We start from the raw sequence: 20,004 nt of genomic DNA on the forward strand, positions 1-20,004 counted from the left end.
TTGCATTGGGTTGCTCTTCGAGGTGGGGGTGTTTCTAAGCTGCCTGGCTGGAACTATGAAAGGGAAAACCCGAAAAAACCGCCCCACAGTGGCACCTTAGCATTGTGTCTTCCCCAGCTCTTCCTCTGCCTCTGTGTTCTCCCTGTTTTGCACCCTGATGAGAAATCAGTGCTTCTGATGCAGGTCTTATTTTTGAGAACAAACCCTTATGTCTTTCTGAAGGGTGGAAGGAGCTTACAGTTGAGGGAAATGAGGATTTGTAGAGTTCTGAGGAGGAAATGTGTCTTACAAGTAAGTTCAGAGAAGACTTGGGATTTTGGTACTTGCTTTTCAGCTTAAGGGAATAAGGGTTAGAGAAAGTGGCCCTTCTCCTATTTGCTAGTGTTGAGTTTGCTCCAAGGGGTTTATTTGTCCTTGTCAGCCCTGGAATCCATCAGAGACTCTAAGGTCGAAATTAACTCATGTGACAGTGGGTTTAGATGATTTTTTTTTTTTTTTCCTTCTGTGTGATGCAGCTCCTTGAATTTATACTTGATTGCATTACCTTGCAGTGGTGCCTACAGAAAAGGCAATATAAGATGTTTATGCAAGAGCAGCAGACTGCATCCAGAAAAGATGGGATCTGTGTCGGAAAACTCTGTCCAATCCAGCAGTGACAGGCAGCTGAGAGCCCCTGGATGATTAAAGTGATGGCTAGTACTCAGCTTTTGTGTACAGTAGCAGAGGAGGAAGATAAAGCAGGGAATAAGAGATAAATTGGAGGCAATTCCTCTCCCTTTCTCTCCTCACAGATCTCCTTATTATATCTACATGCTCCCAAAGTTCGGTGACTGCCTGAAAAGTCTTCTGCCTTAATGCAGTTGCAGACCAGAATCCAGGAGTCTCTTAACCTGGCATTTATAACTCAGCAAAGTTAATCAAGCACTTTTGGTGTGTCTGGGGGAAAGCCATCTCTGACTGGTACCTAAGTGATTTTAATACAGAAATGGAAAAATCTTAATTACCTTGTGTCTGTCAGTTTTGAAGAGGCATTTGGACAATGTTGCTAATAACATACTTTAACTTTTGGTCAGCCCTGAAGTGGTCAGGCAGTTGGAAGAGACCTACAATGATCTAGTCCAGCCGAGCTGTTCTATTAATTGTGAAAAATAATTGTGAAAACTATTCTGTTCCTACCAGTAACTTATTTTCATTTATTTGTATAGCGTAGCCATACTGAGCGAGTGCTTGGATGCAAAGCCCTAGGCTCTTTGGCAGCAAAAGCCAGATGACATGATTTTGTGAAAATATTTTTTTCTTGCAGGTTTTACAAGAATGTCTCAGATCTGACCTGTCACTTAATATAATCAAACATTGATGGTTTCTGTACAGGTTATATGCCAACAAATGAGAATTCCCACAGTCTGCCCCAGCTGGGGAGTCAGCACATTGCTTTCTTTTGCAAAATGATTAGAATTACCTCATTTCCTTTGAAGAAAGGAGATTTGCAGAGCTGAGCATGTGAAATGTAACTCAGCAACACCAAAAAGAGCTGCTTGCAGTTCACAGAGCTGTTCAGTGCAGAAAACAGTGACAATAGCTTCAAAGGCAACGCTGCATCACCTCAAACAGCTGCTTTGAGGTGTTCAGTGAGGGCTAAATCCTGAATTCCCAGTCCCCAGGGTTATAAAACATCCTTGCCTTGCAAGTGGGTTGAATTTCATGGGTTAATGGGCCGCTGCATGCAACGAGCTCCTTGTAAGATGCTTGCACAGGGTACTTGTTACCAAGTCTACTCGCTCTGGGTCCCTTTCAACCCAGGAGCAGGGAGAGGCTGGAGCTGGCCGTTCCCCCGACATCCCGCTGTACCTCTGACCATCTGGGCTCGGGCCAGGCTGCCGAGAGCGGCCGGGATCTCTGCCTGTGGAGAGACAGCTGTCATGGGGCTTGTGCCTGAGAGCAGCTAAGCAAAGGGCCTTCGGGGAACAAAGGCTGCGGGCAGAGGGGAGGAAGAAGGGGGCAAAAAAGGGAAAGATGGGGGCTGAGGAAGCTGATGGGGGGGTAGAAAGCAAAGGTTGAGGAAGAAAAGGGGGCTATCAGGGAAAGTGAGGAGCAGAGAAGGTGGAGGGAGCTTAGGCCAGAGGGGACAGTGAGGAAGGCTGGAGGAGGAGGGTGAAATAAAGGAAAACCGTGTTCTGTGGTGGGCCCTCACAGAAAGGGGAGATGAGGGAGGGTGCAGGGGGAGCGCGGCCATGGGGAGCGAAGTGTGGGTGAAAAGAGGATGGAGAGAGGGAAGGGGCTGCCCGGGAGGAGCATGAGTGGGAAGGGGTGAAGTGGGTAAGGGGTGGCAGGAAGAGATGTGAAAAGGGGGGAGATTGAGGCAGGGGGAGGAGGAGGAAGGTGCCGGCGGGGCCGGCGGAGGAGGAGCTGCGGCCGTGGGTGGAGGAAGGGATGCGGGAGGAGGGGAGGGAGGGCCGGGACCTGCGAGGCCGGGTTTGACAGGAGGGAGGCAGGCAGGGAGAGCCGCCGGCGCGGGTAGGGGGATGGCGGCAGCGGCGGCCCGAGCAGGGGAGGCGGGATCGGCGGCGTGAGGGACGCCTCTGCCCGGCTCTGCCCGCCGCGGCTGAAGGCCGCAGCCCCGCCGAGCCGGGCCGCACCATGGGCAGCGCCGATTCCAAGCTCAACTTCAGGAAGGCGGTGATCCAGCTCACCACCAAGACCCAGGTGAGGGCCGCCATGTCGGGAGGTGGGTGAGGTGAGGGGGGGCCGCCATGTCGGGAGGTGGGTGAGGTGAGGGGGGGCCGCCATGTCGGGAGGCGGGTGAGGTGAGGGGGGGCCGCCATGTCGGGAGCCGCCCGCCTGCCTCCCCCGGCTGTGCGGTGGCCGGGAACGCTCGGAGCCAGCTGGGGCGGGCTGACAGGCCCCTCTTCTCCGGCCCTGCCCTGAGACACCCCCGGTACCGAGGGAAGGGAGCGGCCGGGCCGCTGCCCCCGCAGCCCGACCCCGCTGCTGGGGGCCGCCGCGGGTGCCTCGGGCATGGGGACAGGGCTGAAGGCTGATGGGGACCCGCGGGGCTCGGGGCGGAGGTGACAGCACCGCCGGGGCTTCGGCCGTGGCTGGCTCGGGGCCAGGCTGTGGCGATGAGGCCTTGCCCTGAGGCTGGGGGGTCTGGGCAAGCAGTTGCCATCCTCCGAGTCGCTGGTCTGTGGAGGGGCATGGGCTGTACCTGGGGGCACCAGCCGGCTCCGGGGGACAGTGTCAGGTCTGGCAGGGCCGTGCCTGTGTCGTGGCACTTGCCGCCTCTGACATCTTGTGCTTCGCTAAACGGCGTCCTGTGGTAGGAGACTGAGAGGCTGGTGTCATAAGGGATGTCCACAGCTCCTCATGTATTCAGCTGCAGATTTGCAACACCACAATGTTTGTCCATGCCCCCTTTTCTGTATATTTTATTTTTTTTTTCTTCCTGAATAATTGGTTGCAAACCTTGCCCTGCTTTTCTGTGGTAGTCAGTTGAAAGAGCTGTTGGCCAACCATGCTGTTGGGAGAGCTTTTTGCAGCAGAAGCAGTTTCCATCTGTGACCTGTGAAATAATGCTTTATTTCTGCAGGCTGAAGAGGAGAAGAAATTAAGTGAAAGGAAGTTAGGACTGTGTATAGGGAGGGTGGTGAGGTCCAACAGATGTTGCACATGTCCTGGGACCTAGCTTAGTTCTTGTCTTAAGTTGAGAGCCCACTAGCAGCAGTATACTAGCAGAAAATTAGTAGGCTGTCCTCCTGTCTAAGGAGGAGAGGGATTTTGCTATATTGAGAAATCACATCTCAGGTTCTAAGCTACAATGGAGAATTGCTGTTATGATCCACCTTTGGCAATGAGGGATTAATAGCTGCTAAGAAAACTTGGGGATGATGGCAGAAAGATATTTAACGATGGGAAATGAATTCAGAAGAAAAGGGAATGGATGCAAAGAGGCAAAGGTAATAGGAGAAAACCTGTGAAAACTCAAGAGATGAAGACTGGGACTGGGAAATGAATCACAGATGGTAAGGCTGGAATAGCCTTTGAGAAACCATGTTTATGTTTTCTAAAGCAGCATCACTTCTACCTGCATTGCTCAGAAATGGCTTTTATGAACATGTTCTTAAAAACCTCCAGTTGTGGATGTTCCACAACATCCCTAGGCAAAAAGAGAAGTGGATGAGTTAAAGTTTTAAGATTCTTCCAAAGTCTCTTCTGGATGCCAAATAGATCAGATGCCTTCAGCTTTGGTCTATCCTTCCTCCACTGGGAAACGTGCTTATAAGTGAGATTGGAGGGTGGGAAATCAAGCCTACAGGGATCTTCTCAGTCTGCTGTTCACAAAGAAAATCCTGTATGAGGCAATCCTTCACATCGCCAGCCAAGATGAGAGTGCTCCCCTCCCCTGGTTTATTGATGTGTGTAATGAAAGAAGGTTCACTGGGGCCCTGAATAATGGAAGGATAAAAAGCTTCATTCTTGATTGGATTAATTCACATCTTTGTGGTCTAGGTGAGACTAACTGCCATGTGGAAAAAGGGTGGGGTATTGGCGCTCCCATATTTACATACCGTAGAAGGGCACTGGTGTTTGCTTGTGCAGGATGTGTGACTCTCCTGGAGCCTTCTGAGCTCATACCAGCAGCAAGCTCCATGTACCCTCCTAGTCCATGAGACCCTGGATTCAAAACCGGACTGCAATAATGGACAGAGGCAAATCCTTCAAAGCTATTAGCTCAAAATATGCTTTGCTTCTTCAGCAGGATGTCTTTGTTTTTTGCAGCCTTCTCTGACATTAGGTAGCTGGACAAATAGGTTTTTGTCAAATCATTGGTAACATGAAACCACGAGTTTAGTAATGCACTATGTGGTGTTTCCTAAGGCTCTGATGGAAGGAAGTGCTTGAGCAGAAAGCACTGTTCACTCACTGGTAAAGGTTCAGAGTTGGCACTGCAGTTAAATTTTTCTTAAAAAATAAGTTCTTATAATCTCCAGGTTTTCATTAATTAAAAAATGAGTATTCCTGTGTTAACATTTTAAAAAAAATTCAATCTGTAAGGAACATAGCACTTGAATGATTGTAGAGCATGTGGAGCCCAGAACTTGAAAGCTGAACCGAGTATGGGCACAAATGAAACTGACTTAATTGATTTTTTTAATTGCCAAAGAGAAACTGCGAGGTGTAAGAGTATTAAAAAAAAATCACTTTGGAATGATTTCAATGATTAAAAAAGGGAAGTAGTACCATAAAGAAAGAATTAACTTATGCTACAGATGTATATTTATAATCACACATGGTGAAATGGTCTCTTGGATTTTTAAATGATACGTATATATTACATAACACTGTACTCCTTTAAATTGATAGAGCCCACCCTTTTAATAATAAACCAGGTGTTCTTTATCATAGAGAATATGTGAGCCTTACTAAATTGTCCATAAAAATGCTGTCCCCTGTGAAGGGAAACAGACTGTATGAAATGAAAACCAATCAGTGGCAGAGCAGGGAACTGAAGCTGGGAGTCTTACCAGCCGGGGAAATGGGCTTTCTTTTCTCAGCTGCGTGGCGGTTAAATGGCTCCTGCAAGCAACCGACTGGAAGATAAGACATTTTAATCTTGTGAACCAGCTTGTTAGATTTTGATGCTAGCTATTCCGCTGCTTTTAAAGAGACAGAAAGGATCAAATAGGAGGGACAGACTCCAGTCCTTTCTTTTTCCCTGATGTGGAAATGCAGTAGTACAACAGGCTGTTATTTTCAGCCTGATAAAAGCACATCTTGCACTTAGAGTGGTTGGTTTCTGGTAGCCTGTTTCTGATAGTATTCAAGCTTGACTCCAGTGTCTAAGTGTCTTAGGTCGATCAAAACCAAAATTATTGTCTTAAAAGCAAAGCTGTAACTAACACTTCACGCAGCTGACTTTTGTCTTAGACTTTCTCTGCCAGACTTTACAAATCCCATTTTCCAGTTTCTTTTGTAACACTGTCTCTGCTGTGGGAGCAGAGAACTGGCAACTGACTCCTGTGGAGTCTCTCCTTGATTCTGCACTGCTGACTGCAAAGATCCTATAGAAAAATTTTCTATTGCTCTGAAATCTGTGTGGAGCTGCTGTCCTTGGCAGCAGGGATGAAATCTTACTAGTTACTAACATTTTGAATAAATCTGTCCCCAGCCTTTCCTCTTGCACAGTGGCTCACAAACAGGTGATACAAAAGTGTGTGAATTGCCTCAAAACTAATGCGCTGGCCCTGCAGGGTTGCCTGATCTCCTAGAGCTCAGTCAAGTGCTGCATGAATGGCTCTCTGGTCATTACAGTCCACAGTTCGACCTTATTTATGGTGGAAAGGAGCACACTGCTGTTACACGTTATCTGAGCTTGCATAGTCCTGGCTAAAAACCCTGGTCAGGGATGAGAGACCTTCTCTGCTGCGGAGTTGCAGAAAAAGGAGAGTCCCTGCCCCAGATGCCTTGCTACCTTGGCTGGTGGGTTACTCAGTTGGCGTGTTGTCAAGAAGCAAGACAAGTGGCTGCTTGTCCCCTGGGTTCTCTGCTAATGGTTTGCAGCAACTGTAGAATTGGTTTAAAGACAGTCCATAGGTATGGCCCTGTTGGAGGAATTGCTGGGAATAGGCATTCAATATAAAGGTGTAAGTGCAGAGAGCTCTTAGCTGGGAGGAAGGTGCACTCACCCTGCTTGAGTTTGTGAGGGATGGTGTCTGAAAGAGAAAGCGAAGGTGGTGCTCGCGTTAGGCTGAAGACAGTAACGAATGGAGGGAGGCTGTGCCTTGGGACCTTTTCCTGTTTATAGGACATGGTCAGCTCCCCTCTGTTTTCCCGTTTCCTGTGACATATCCTGTTTTCCTGGGGACTGCCTGTTCAGGGCCGTGATTTTCTGTTCAGTAGCTGGCAAGATGAGAGTCTTCCTTTTCTGACTCCTGCAACATGTGTGTAGTGTGCTTTAAAGAATCTGAAACCCAACATTTAAAACTATTGGGAAATAAAGACTGGAGGTGTCCAGTAGGACTGGTTCTGCATTTGTGTGGGTAGAAGGTCTTTACACCTTGCCCAGGTGAACTGAAAGCAAAAGTCTCCCTCCTTGCCCACTCTGAGATGTCACATCACCTCCGCTCTGCCCACTATGTTCTTGGCAACCGTGCTGTGCTATGGTCATCTCATCCCTTTGGTGTGGAGAACTTGGTTCAGGCAGCGGGTCTCTGACAGTTAATTCTGTAACTTCAGCAGCCTCTGCAGTGGGCTGTGGGGGGAGGTCAGGAACTTCTTTTCTCTCCAGATCTGTGGGTTGTGTTTCCAGAGCTACTGATCCCTCAACTCTTATGGCAATGATGACGTTCTCATTCTCATTGCACTGCTGGTGCAGAGCTGGCTCTCTGCACTGTACTGGAGGAGCATCAGGCTTGCTCTTATCTGTGCTGCAGCTCCCTCCTCAAAAGGGGACAGGTCTTTGCTGATGTGGAGGATCCGAAGTGGCCTCAGCTCACAGCACTGCTGGTGAGAATTCAGCTCCTCGTGAGCTCTTCTGGTTAAAGCACTGTCAAGGCTAGTTGCAGTGCTGTGGGATTTGTTACTGCAACATGTGCAGAACCAACGCTTGTAACTAAATCTTGACATTTCCAAATGAAGATATCCATGGCTGGTGAACAAGGCTGTTCTAGGTCTTTATATTTCTCTTCTCTGTGAACTAGATACAGGCCGTTGGGTGAGCTCCGCATGAGGAAATGGATATTTAGATCCCCAGAGATGCTGTGTGCGGAATACAATCAGCTTAAAAACATCCCATAATGTTCTGTCAAGGAGATGAATATTATGTGGATTGAGTTGCTTCATGATGGCAGACTGTTAATTAAAACAGGGGGGCTATGGGGATGTGAGTGACTCAGTACTGAACCGTGTCCCAGAATTGTGCATGGGATACCATCTGTTGATGTGGAGCTGACTTGCTGCAGCTATTAAAAATGAAAGAAATGATGTTTTAGAGTAATCTGCTTGCCAAGATGGCAGCCGTGACGTTAATGTGGCTGCAGCATCCAACGTTGCAGCTTGGCTAATTGCTGCTATGCTTCTCTACCTCTGTGTAGTTTTAGTCAGAGACCGTGTTCTTCAGTCTGCCTTAGCTGTTGTGTTACCATCTGTAAAATAGCGGCTGTGTTCAGCCTCTGAAAAGGCCTCAGGCTAGTGGGAGGTAAAGGGATTGGTTTCTACTGGAGGGAAATGGTTTTCTGCTTCCCCTCTAGATGAGAGTGAAGCCATTATTTATGCATGATCTCCAATTAGCAGCAATTGCTGCTCACTGTTGTTGGTGGGAGTGGCTGTGGCAGGCAGCCAGTAGGTACATGTGGCAATTATACATACGGTTGTGGTACATGGTTTGAAAGGGGGTGTAGGAAGTGTAGGATGTTTTGTGCATTACATAGATTGGATTTCCGAATACTTGGCTCTTTTTGGGGAGTGTAATTAGAGATGAGATATGCAAAATAGTTTTGCTTCCATTTAAGTATTTCATGCCCAGGTTACAAAGCACATAGCTTCTTCACACGCTCAGGATACTGAAAGTCAGGCTGTAAACACTTGGCTGTTCCTACAGATCCCCTCTGAGGAGCTGTGATCTTGAACCATTTAGAAAAAGTTGCTCTTCCCTTGGGAAGAGGTTTGGTGGGAACTTGCTTTGGTGGCCAGGTGATAAGAGGGTTTCAGCACTAGGGCAGAGTTTAAGAAGATGCCTAAACATGTGGGGTTTTTTTTTCTGGTTTTGTTTTTAAAGACTGAAATGTTGCTTGGGCAACAGCGTTTGCATGGCTGGAAGGACCAGAACAAGCAGTAAGCAGCCTCAGTGGCACTGGAGCGTTAAGGCAGAGAGCTGCAGGGCAGTAACCTGCTATACCAGTTTGGGGGCGGCCTGCCTGCCAGCCCCTCTCACTTTTTGGCCTTCGGGTGGTAGTGACACATCACCTGCTCCAAGACTGTGGCTGTTAATTCAGGAGGTGATAGCAAAAGGGGGAATGCAGCACTTCTCCGTGTCAGAGCTGTGAATGAGCTCCTGTCTTAGCTGCATTTAGAAACAGCATAAAGCTGGGCAAATTTTCTGCCTGCTGCAGCAGAGCTGGGAGTGGGCAGGAATTGTTTAAGTTAAACACATGTTCATATTTTTGCCATCTGACATGGTAGACCCGCCCACGGTGCTGATTATCGCAGTTAGCAAGAGCTGCTGTTTGCTTTAGAGCTGGTGCACGTCACAGGCAGGAGGCTCCCCCTCACCCCAAGCTGAGTGCTGGGGTTGCTCAGGCAGATGGCTCTCCTGACCTGCCGAGTGTGGCACCGTGCCTTGGCTTGGCTGGGGAAACTCCTCTGGAAAAGCTGATATTTTCCTCTTCTGACCAAAATTTTGGATCTACCTCTTTCACACTGCTTGGTATAAATAGGCATGTATTTATCCCACCCCTGCAGCTGGACCCTTGGGTCTGGATGAGCGCTCCCAGCCTTGTCTGGGTGATGCCTGTATCTTGGCAAGTATTAGCATTCAGATGGGAAGAGCTGTGCTTAGTTTTAGACTGGCTGAAAAGTTCAGTCTCTCCTGATTCTTGAAAGCTCCCAGGCTTTGGATGCCTGAGATGTTGTGTAATGGAGATGCATTCTTGTTCAGCAAACAGTGCCGGCGTTTTCACCTTTTGGGGAGTGGCAGGTCATGGCTGTGTTTCTGCAGGATTGGAGGCACCGCTGGCCTGTTGTGTCTGAGCCTCTGCTTCCCCTTGAATGGTCAGCGCTGCTCTCTGGCTCTACAGAGCCACAAAAGGCAAAGCAAGGTCCAATCTACTTTGTTCAGCTACATATAACCTGATACCCAGGTTGTCATCATTGTTGTTTTGATTTTTGACTAGATACCACACTATCAGGAAGAAGCATGGGGGAATAATATTGGGGCTCTGCAGCCAGCTGTACAGAGCTGTCTTTCCAGCTGCAGTCTGGCAAACAGACCATCCTCATGGCCAGTGTCCCTATCACTGGGGTTTCAGAGTGGGTTTGAGGAGAATCCTTGTTCTCTCACTGTGAAAAGGGGACAACAGTGCTGGTAAAAGAGGAGGTTATCTGCATCTGCAGAGCCAAAACAGGTAACGGAAAGAGGTTATTCCCAGGCATGTGGGGTAGGTTGGGCTTCTCAGACCACAGGTCTGAAATAGATTGATTTTTTTTGGTGTATCAGTCTTCTCCTTCCATCTAACTCTTTGAATTGCACACTTAGTGCTTTTTAAGAACAAAGCCTTGGCAGTGACCAGCTGCACTGAGTCCAGTTCCCTATAAATATTTCATTCAGCAAGATCAATTCTGTTGCATCCCTAAGTGCTTTGAGGTGGGTCTGTCAGTTCTGTGGGTCTGTTTGTGCTCTAATGTGTGATATCCCTGATTGCTTCCTCAAGACTTTGGTTACAACAGAAGTAATTCCAGTGCACTCTCAGGGCATCCTTGGCTTGCTCTGAAGGTGACAGAGCACGAGAGCAGCCTGGCCCACGTGCGTTGGTGAAGATCTTGTAATACACGCCCTAGATTGCAGACAAGCAGGAGGTCTCATGTATCTTGTGAATGCATGGAAGACTTGGGGAGTCCCAGTCTGATGCAGCTGGTCACATAAATGTCTTGTTGCTCACCCTCTTGCTGAGGGAATGCTCTGTTTGGGCGATCAAATCGGCCACAGCCCTGGTAACAAAGAGATTGAGGTACAAAACCAGTGCCAGTCTGTTTTATTGAACCTCATCTGTGCCTGGTCCCATCCCCAAGCCAGCCATAATGGCTGATGTTTGGATCTCATAGAATGGTAGTTCTACATCTGTAACCACGTTTGTCTCTCCACAGCCCGTGGAGGCAACAGATGATGCCTTTTGGGACCAGTTCTGGGCAGATACAGCCACTTCAGTGCAGGATGTTTTTGCCCTTGTACCAGCTGCAGAGATCCGAGCAGTGAGAGAAGAATCACCTTCAAACTTGGCGACTTTGTGTTATAAGGTAAAGTTGGTGCTGTGCTAGTAGGGGGGTGTCCCTGGATAACCAGTCCTGTGGCTCCCAAGGGGAGACAGGTACCATATTATTTCCTTGTGCCACATGATGTGCTTGCTTGTCCCTGTCTCCTCCTGGTGTTGACTCTCAGCCCTTCCTCTCTTGGTTTAGCACAGACCACAGCTGGCATTTGCTCACTTTGGAGCCTTTTTCCTCTTGTCCCCTCCTATATTTCACTCTACCCTCTTGGGTCTTGCCTGCTGTATAAACTGCTTCCTGCTTAGGGGACTTTGTGCCAAGGCTGCATACTTGTGGTGAAGCTGGTACATCTGATCCCTTGTCTGCATCTGACTGCTCCTCACCGTGCATCAGTCTGGCTTCAAGCCAATAGATCCAGAGGGATGTGGAGATTGTCACTGTACAAGTGCCTGGCTGAAGTTTGAGGGAGATCTTAAGACTTTTCTTCCTTCTGCTGTGACATCAAAACATCCCTGATGCTGCTTCTGGTGTTGCCACGTCCTTGTGTGGAGCATAAGGGACATTGACTCACGTTTCCTACCCTGCCAGCTCTGGCAAATTGTCAAGCTGGTGAGCAGGACTCAAGCTAGTGAGGCTTACTCTGCCTGGGAAAGTGCAGGTGTTAATAATGCTCCTGATTTGAGCCATGCAAAGAGTAGCTTTGAATCTGTAGTATTGGAAACATTTGGAATGGTGTTTTCCCAGTTTTAAATGGTTGTTGCTGTCCTGTTTTTCTTTCCTTCTCTACAAAATGTGAATGAAACCTACTGAATCATACCAAAGTACCTCTGACTGAGAGTCATGCCTCAGGCAGACCCCTGTAGTGGATACTTGAGAAGGAATACAAAAATGAGTAAAAATGCAATGGTTCTTCCCTAGTGCTGTCTCCTGGCTTCTGCCAATCAGCAACTTGGGAATTGAGAAGGGCTGAGGAGACCTGTACTCCTACATAACTACTTTGACTGTGTCCCTTTTCCCCCAAACCAAGACTGAAATATGGGCTGTTCTCCCTGCTGAAAGCAGGTGTTGGGGGGAGACCTGGTGACTCCAGGGCTATTTATCCAGGAGCTCTAGATCTTGGGATATCAGGTCAGAGGAGCCTCCAGACTCCTGCAGTGCTTTTGCCAGGTTGAGGGCCCTGACCTGTGCCTGGTGCAGTGTGCCACTGGACTTAGCAATGCTGCATGTTCGTGGAGAGCACAGCAGCATGGCTGAAATGTCATTTACAGTCATGGCTGGAGACTCAGACTGTGCAGTCATAAATGTGCGTGAAAAAAAATAGTTAAGCTTAGTCACAGAGTAGCGTGTGGACAGACTGAGACTACGCAAACAGCATTTAAGTAGCCATTAAGGCGATGATGCAGGCTAGCGGAGTCAGTGACCCAGACAGTCTGCTATGAAAATAAGCAGGGACACATGACCTCATGAATTAAAAAGCAGCAAGGTGAATTCTTGGTAAATGTTTTGGCTTTCATTCCCCCTCAGTTTCCCCTTGGGATCAGGGAGTAAGAGCAAGTGGGTGCACCTGCTGGAGAAAGGAGCTGCCGTTTTTGCTCTGTGTCTGCCGATGCCTCCTGGGACTGTGGTTGTTGCCTGGCAAGACCCACATCCTATTCTGAAAAACTCGGTGTGATGGTTCCCATTGGCAGTTTCAGCAGTGACTGGATGGACTGCAGAGACCCAGAAGTTCTTTCCAGAGCAGCAGTCCTATTCCCAGGGTCACTTAAGAGTCACAGACAGCAGCTTAGCTCCCACCTCCCGAGTCAGGAGAGGTGTCCCCACTGTAATCACAACAGAACACACAGATCTGTCAGACTTTGTGTGTTCCTGTGCAGTCTTCCCCTGCCAGCACCTCACGCCGTGCAGCACGGTGCTGCTGCCTTGGTTCTGCCTGCCTCTCCTGTGCCTGATGAGGCTGATTAATCTGATCTGCTTTTTGCAGTGTGTGGTGTCATGGAGCAGTGCTGGAAGGAGCCTTCTGGTGCTGGCTGTCTGTCTCACATGGCATGACACGTGTGCTGCAGGATTAGTCCTGGCATCTGAGCTCTCTTGCAGGGGAGAGTAGAAATTCAGGAAGGTCTGTTTAAGATCATTAACCCTATTTCTGCAGTGTTGCAAACAGCAACAGCGCCTGTACCATTGAACTCCCAAGAAAATGGGCTCCAAGAACTGCTTATAACTCTACGTGAGGGTGTCACCAGCAGGACAGACCTGCTCCACTCTTGCTAAGTTGTGTCCAGGCTAATGCTACCTGCCTTGATTTTGTTTCCTTCAGGCTGTGGAGAAGCTGGTGCAGGGAGCAGAGAGTGGCTGCCACACAGAGAAGGAGAGGCAAATCGTCTTGAACTGCTGCCGGCTCCTCACCCGTATCCTGCCTTACATCTTCGAGGACCCAGACTGGAGAGGTTTCTTCTGGTCAACTGTCCCTGGGGCTGGCCGAGGAGGGGTCTGTCTCTTGGCACTTATTCTTCTTCCTGGAGGGTGAATGGGAGGCTGCAGCAAGGAGACCTATTTACTTTTTGGGGCAACTTTATTCCAGTTATTTCTATTTGGTCAGAAATTAGGTGGCACTTTCTAAGTTCTTTTCCTTCCTTTGTTTCTTGCTGCTCTCCTCTCACCCTCAGCTGCTTTGTTTAGCACAGGTTGCTGTATCATCTGAATATTTCACTTGAGTGTGTAGCTGTAAGAGCACTGGTATGTGAGGGAAGGCTTCTCCAGTATAACTGAAGGTGTGAATCGGACATGAGACCAGTACTAAAGGCTGTATGACTTTCCTAAACCAAAATGACCTTATCCCATTAACTGAAGTTGATTTAAGATTCAGGTCAAACTGAAATAGCATGTCATTTCCACTGATTCTACAATGTCACGTTTAAAGCAAGATAAATTCTCAGCATCATGACTCAATACCCTGCTTATGAACTGAGGGGTACAGATTTAACCAGGGGCCTAGCCTGATAGGTGAAGCCCACAGCTGAGCAAGAGTACCGAAAGGATTAGGATTAAAGAATTGGGTACTGTTTCTGGCTCTGTCAGTGATGTGTTTAACCTCAGGGGAGTCTCTGAACCTCCCTGCATTTCTTTGTCTGGAGAGCAGGCATGGTAGTCCTTTTCTGTGTCTCTCAAAGGAATGGGATGGAAGTGCTTTAGGATCTCCTGCAAATAGAAATAGTGTTGAAATAGACCAGGAATACATATTTGACTGCTTGTTCCTTTGGCAGCTGCTGCTCTGTGCATAAAGAGCACTCTCCTGTGAGTTTCTGAATCTGCAGGTCAGCATGGCTGTGCTGAAGCATGTGGTTTTGCCTGAACGTTAAGTGTGCTCCAGTGTGTTTGGGGAGGTTATAAAGGATCAGCAGTGGCTGGTACAGTACAGACCTTGCACCTTACGTTGTCTCTACCTGTCACCTCTAATCTGTTTTGCCCAAGGCACTTCAAGGGGAAGTTCTGGGTGGTGGGAAGGGAAGTCTTTCCTAGCCTTGCTCTGTTGTGTGATCTGTGTGAGTGGGAGGGTGGTGGTTGTCTGTCCTTTCATCCCTGCAGGGAATTATGTAGAGGCTTAACAATGGAGGAGCTTGTTTGGGGAAGGGACACGTGGGGTGCCTGGTGCTCTGATCTAGCCAAGCTTCTGTTAGAATTGTTTTTCCACCTTCTTCAGCACCTGGAAGAGAGAGTTTTTCAGCCTTGGAGTGGTGAAGTCACCCCAAGGCGATCCAGCCCAGTGCATGTGTGCTGGGTTTGGGAGCCCTCCCGCTGTGTTGTGCCTCCTAAATATCAGTGAAACTGTCGTAGTTCAGTGTGCTCCATCACTTAACCATGTGCAGAAGCAGCTGTAAGGCTGGCAGGGGATAATAAATAAAGCCCTGAGACGTTAGGGAAGCTGGGGCCACGTCTAATTTAGGAGCAACATCTCTGCTGCCTGAAGGCTGATTTCTCCCTGGGATCTGAAGGGGAAGATGATGGTATGCCTGGGCCCTCAGATAGTAAATATCTCTGTGCTTATCCTTGGCCTGCTTCAAGATGCAGTGATGGATGGCAGAGCTCCTGGAGCGTGGGTGTCTTCTCCCTGTAGGGGCGTCTGTATTGTGTACAGATCAGTTGGTTTGTTGTGTGTTACCCATTTTGGATGTGGTGGTAGCCAGATTCTGCAGGGACTTTTTCTGGCAGCTGAGGCAATGTTAGCAAAGAACATTCTTGGGAAAGAAACCCCCTTGTACCCTAATGCTTGTCATTTCATCTCTGACTGTGAGCTCAAGTAAAAGCCAGCTTTGCTGGGTCCATCCATCCTCTCTAGGCCTCTCCTTACATCCTGGATGTATTCAATGGTAGCCTGCTATCACTGAGACACACGTCAGAGCCACACAGCCTATTATCTCTGTTCGCTGATGGCTGTGATTTAAGAGCTGTGTGTCATGCACAGGCTGACAGAGGCCTGGCTGAGGTAGATAAGCTCCTGCCATTCATGCTCCCTGCCTTGTCCTTCAGCCCCAGTGTGTGGTGGGGAAGGCCTCCCATCCAGGATGCTCTTTGACAGGCAGGATCTGGCAAGGTTTCCCGTGGCAACGGCTGCAGAGGAGTAGCCATGCATGATTTGAGTGATTGCTTTGAACGCTGGAGATGGCAAAATCCCCTGTGCTGTTGTGCTTGCTCTGCCATGGCAGGCTGAGGCAGCCCCTGGCGTGGTGCACACAGCCTCTCCAGTTCTGGGCAGCCCATGCAGGACTTGGAGAGGTTTTACACCTTATCGCTGCTGGCTGGCTTCTTCCTATTGTTGTCTCTGTGCACCATCCAAATCACTCTCCTTCATGACTGTAAAACCCTCTTTGTAAATGGTTCCTTTTCCTTTTGTCTTCAGGAAGTCAAGCATCTCCATGTGGCAAGGTCCAGTGCTACTTTTCTGTTTCCCCAGCATCTCTAGGCCTTTGTCTGCTCAGTTTGGTGTCATTAAAGAGCTTGTTGCTGTTTAGTCATCACCTTCCAGGGGTGAATTTCTTTCCTGTACTGGCTGGGTTTTGCGTGTTTCTCCCTCTTATTCCTATGTAACTTCTTGACTCCCTGTGTATTTTGGGGGAGTGTATCTTCTCTTGCTGTGTTATACTAGCGTTACTGTGTGGTCTTTGCTAACGTTGGCTGACAATACTCTTCTGTGTTTCTTGCTTTTAGGGAGATGAAGATGATGAAAATGCCCGGCCACTGGCTGAGTCATTGCTCCTTGCTGTTGCAGACTTGCTCTTCTGTCCTGATTTCACTGTGCAGAGCCACCGGAGGAGCACAGTGGTAAGCTGAATCATGAGATTATCTGTGTAGAGGTAGTTTAGCTGCATGGTAGGGGGGATATCCTGGAAAACTCCAGCAGCTTTCTGCAAACCTGCATCCAGGAAAACATGGAGTCGCTGAGCTTGAACCCACAGTGACTAATATTGATCAACATTTTGGATTCACTGTGTGGTGTTTGTGCTTCTAAAGCAGATGTTTTGAGACAGCTGGGTGGGTCTCAGCTGGAGTGGCTGGTGCTTACCCCTGCACTACAGCTTGCCCCTCAGGAAAAAGTGTTTATGCTGGCAAACAATTGCTCTTCTGTTGTTGCCAGCTGAGCAAAGACCTTTAGCACCTTGTTCCTTTCACTGGCAATTTGGTGCAGTCTGGGGCAGGAAGCAGGTGTTTGCCTGATCAGAGGTGCTGTGATCTGAATGAGTAGATGGTCTCTGTTGTGTCTTTCCACCTTCTCTTCCTGTTTGTATCACTGTAGCAAAGACAAATGTGTTCTGATCCTTGCGGTGACTGTCTTTACTTCAGAGGAGTTCCCTGAAGCAGGGGTCTCCTACCAGGTGTGCTAAGGACAAATTCTGGTGCATGTCCCTCCCTCCCCCTCTCTCTCTCCCCACCACCGACTCTGGTGCTTCTTGTAGGTCCAGTCTGTAAACAAAACTGGGCAGCCCTCTTTTTGGATACAGCTATGAAGTAAATTAAAAGTGAACATGCTAGACCACTGTGTATTTGATGGCTGCAAAAATCCCTGACAAACCTGAGTACTAAATTGCTTGCTTGAGATTTCTGGGTGGTAGAAACAGGGTTAAAATCTGTCACCTGGGAAAGAGGGGGTGAGGCTGGATCAGAGCCACATAGGTATGTGCTACGAGTAAGTGGGAGTGTGGCTGAAAGAGATGGCCTTGTCTTGTGCTGTCACATAGGATGGATTGCACAAGTTGGGGTGACAACACTTCTTCCTGGGAGAGACCCCTACCACTGCACCTGTGATTTCTCCCTTGGCAGCAGCCAGCCTGGCTTTTCCAGGGCTCTGGCAAGTCGAATTACATGATGGGATGGTGAATGCTTTATGTTCCTTGCTGTTTGCTGTCTGTCTGCTGCCTGCAGCCTCTGCAGTCTGTGCTTAGCTGTCTTCCCTCCCTTGATCTGGTCTGACCTATGCTTTTGGGTCAGGTTAAGAGCAGAGATGGGTACAACCATCTCCTGCTTGTGGCAGAACAGTGTGTGGCCCTGAAGGTACAGATTGTGGTGGATAATTGCTGAGGCAGAGTTGAGTGAAGAGAAGAGCAAGAGCTGGGAGGGAATGGGCAAAGGAGTCCCAGGAGTGACCCATACTCTTTTGGTTTTTGTCTTCCTATTGAAGTCAGCCCTGGAATTATGGCTAGAAACTGGGGATCACTTTGTCATGCACAGTGCCTGCATCTCTTTTTTTATCACTTGCGAAGGCTTAGCTCTTTGAAGACATCAGCATCTGCTTTTTTAGGCCTGGAGAGCTGCTGTAATGATGGCTGGTAACATGCTGTCTCCTCCCAGCGTTCCTACTTAGTCACACATGGTAGAAGCAGGTTTGTGGGTGTAATTGCATTTCCTTCCATGAAGCCTGTGCCTGGCAGGAGATTTGGTTGTGGAGGGAGGTCTTGGGCTCTTCAGTCTCAGCAGGAGTTGTTCTGAGGAGCTTGTGAGAAACCTGACAGCAGGTGAACTCCAGCCTATCTGTAGGAAGTGAGTAGTAAGGCAGGAAAAGCCTGGACTGTGGAGGAAGCTGCAGTTGCCTCTGCCAGCAGTAGCTGCTGTCGGCACACTGGTTTTGTGGGAGTCGTGGTTGGGATGATAAGTGCATCTTGGTTGCCCTCAAGCCCTGCTGTCCTGAGATCAGTGCCTTTGAGAGGGAGGAAGAGCTGGAGGCTATGCAGTAGGAACCCAGAGCAATTAGAAACAGCCCTCTGATCTGCTTTCCCCGAGTGCAGGGAGGAAAAAAGGCAGGTGTAGAATTTGCTTAATTAAGCTTCAGAAAAGAGACAGCCAAAGTGTGCTAAGTGCACTTGATGCAAACATCTGGGCCGTTGCTCCTGGTCATTCCTGGAGGGTCGACAGGTTGTTTTCAATGACTGCTTGTCTCCACAAAGCTGCTTCAACCCTGACCTGACTGTCCATGACAAAGAAGGGCAAACTGCTGTGATTCATCTCCTCAGGTTGCAAAGCAAGAGCTTGGGAGTCATGCCAGCAGCTGGCAAGGGACTGGGAGCATTCTGGCTAGGAGAAGCAACATATTCGCAGTCACCTTCTTGCTTTACCTTCTGAAAAGCAAGTCACAGCTATATCCGCTTCTATTATCAGTGAGGGTTAATGTGCTGCTTCTTCTGCCTTTTTGGGGTGCAGGCGCTGCGAGTCATTGTTATGTCGGTAAACTCATCATGATGTGCTCCGAGATAGGGTCGAGGTGTCAAGCAGGACTGAACCCCATGTGTAGTGCTCTTGATCTGCAAATGAAAAGCCCTGACCCCCGGGCTGTGTTTCATGGGATGTGGAAGAAAGCAGAGGAGATGCTGATACATCCAGTAATGAGAACAGGATGTGTTTTGGATCGTTTGGCATTGGGTGGCCTTTCTAGGTGGTGGTGGCTAACATTGCACCTTAGCATGCAGAAGAAGGGCCTCATTCTGCATGGTGCTGAGTACTTGTTAAAGATGAGAGGTCCTCTGTCGGGGATATTCCCTGGGTGTGGCTGGTATGTACAGTCTGAGTGTTTGGATGCTTTTCTCCTGGTTTCTTTGCTAAAGACAGTGACTGAACTGCCTTGGATACCACTAGTGCTGTCAAGTCTTTGCTCTTGCCTTCTGTGGTCCAACCTCTTATTTCTTTCCACAGGACACAGCAGAAGATATCCACTCCATTGACAGCTGTGAGTACATCTGGGAGGCAGGAGTGGGCTTTGCTCATTCTCCACAGCCTAACTATATCCATGACTTGAATAGGTAAGAGGGTCTGCAAAGGCAGAATGGAAAGAAACTGGGCTCAGGAGAGTGGGATTTAGGGGAGATGGGCTCTGCTTGTGTATCTGTGATTCCCAAGGGGCTTTCTCTTTGCTCCTTTGAGCTAACAGGACTGGCAACACAGAAAAAACCCCACCAAACATCTGACCTTTTGAATAGCTTTTTGTAATATGATATGGGAGTCAGGGTGTCTGCAACAGGAACTGGCAAAACATTGCTGCTTTGAAAATGCCTAGGAGCTCTGTACTGTATTTCTTTTTCATAAGGCAGCAATTCTGCTGAGCTTTTTGCCAGTGACAGCAGTATTACTGACAAAATGGAATGGGCTTAGCTCTCTGTGGGGAGGGACTGAGCTTTCCTTATGTGTTATCGTGGTAAGTGATTGTGCCTCCTGTACCCAGTCCCTGCTCCTGAATGGCCCCGGGCCTTGGTTCTGCTTCCCTCCTTTCAGGACAGAGCTGCTTAAGCTGCTGCTGACCTGTTTCTCCGAGGCCATGTATCTGCCTCCCTCCTCGGACAGCAGCAATGCCAACCCCTGGGTGCAGTTCTTCTGTTCTACGGAGAACAGGTGAGTGTGAAGGATGGGGGACTGGGTGCCAGGGGGAGAAAGAAATGCTTTCAAATCTTCCATGGAGTGTGTTCGTAATGGGCATGATAGAACTTGCTAAGGAGCTGTGGTCCTTTTTCTTTGTCCCTGTCTTACATATACCCCATTAGCATCTTTACT

The 20,004-nt window shown here is 48.7% G+C and overlaps 1 protein-coding gene across 3 annotated transcripts in view; it reads left to right on the forward strand.

Annotated features, from left to right (window-relative positions):
- The first annotated feature begins 2,459 nt into the window (after nt 1-2,459).
- Nucleotides 2,460-20,004, forward strand: part of HID1 (HID1 domain containing) — a 31,250-nt gene continuing 13,705 nt past the window's right edge. For all 3 annotated transcript variants that reach the window (XM_074921732.1, XM_074921733.1, XM_074921734.1), the window contains exons 1-6: nt 2,460-2,703; nt 10,858-11,007; nt 13,292-13,462; nt 16,180-16,293; nt 19,153-19,259; nt 19,729-19,845. In XM_074921732.1, coding sequence (XP_074777833.1) covers nt 2,638-2,703; nt 10,858-11,007; nt 13,292-13,462; nt 16,180-16,293; nt 19,153-19,259; nt 19,729-19,845 — 725 coding nt within the window. In that variant the 5' untranslated portion in view covers nt 2,460-2,637. The remainder of the gene's footprint in view (nt 2,704-10,857; nt 11,008-13,291; nt 13,463-16,179; nt 16,294-19,152; nt 19,260-19,728; nt 19,846-20,004) is intronic.

The sequence above is a fragment of the Athene noctua genome, chromosome 18 (genome assembly GCF_965140245.1).
Source record: "Athene noctua chromosome 18, bAthNoc1.hap1.1, whole genome shotgun sequence".
Taxonomy (NCBI): domain Eukaryota; kingdom Metazoa; phylum Chordata; class Aves; order Strigiformes; family Strigidae; genus Athene; species Athene noctua.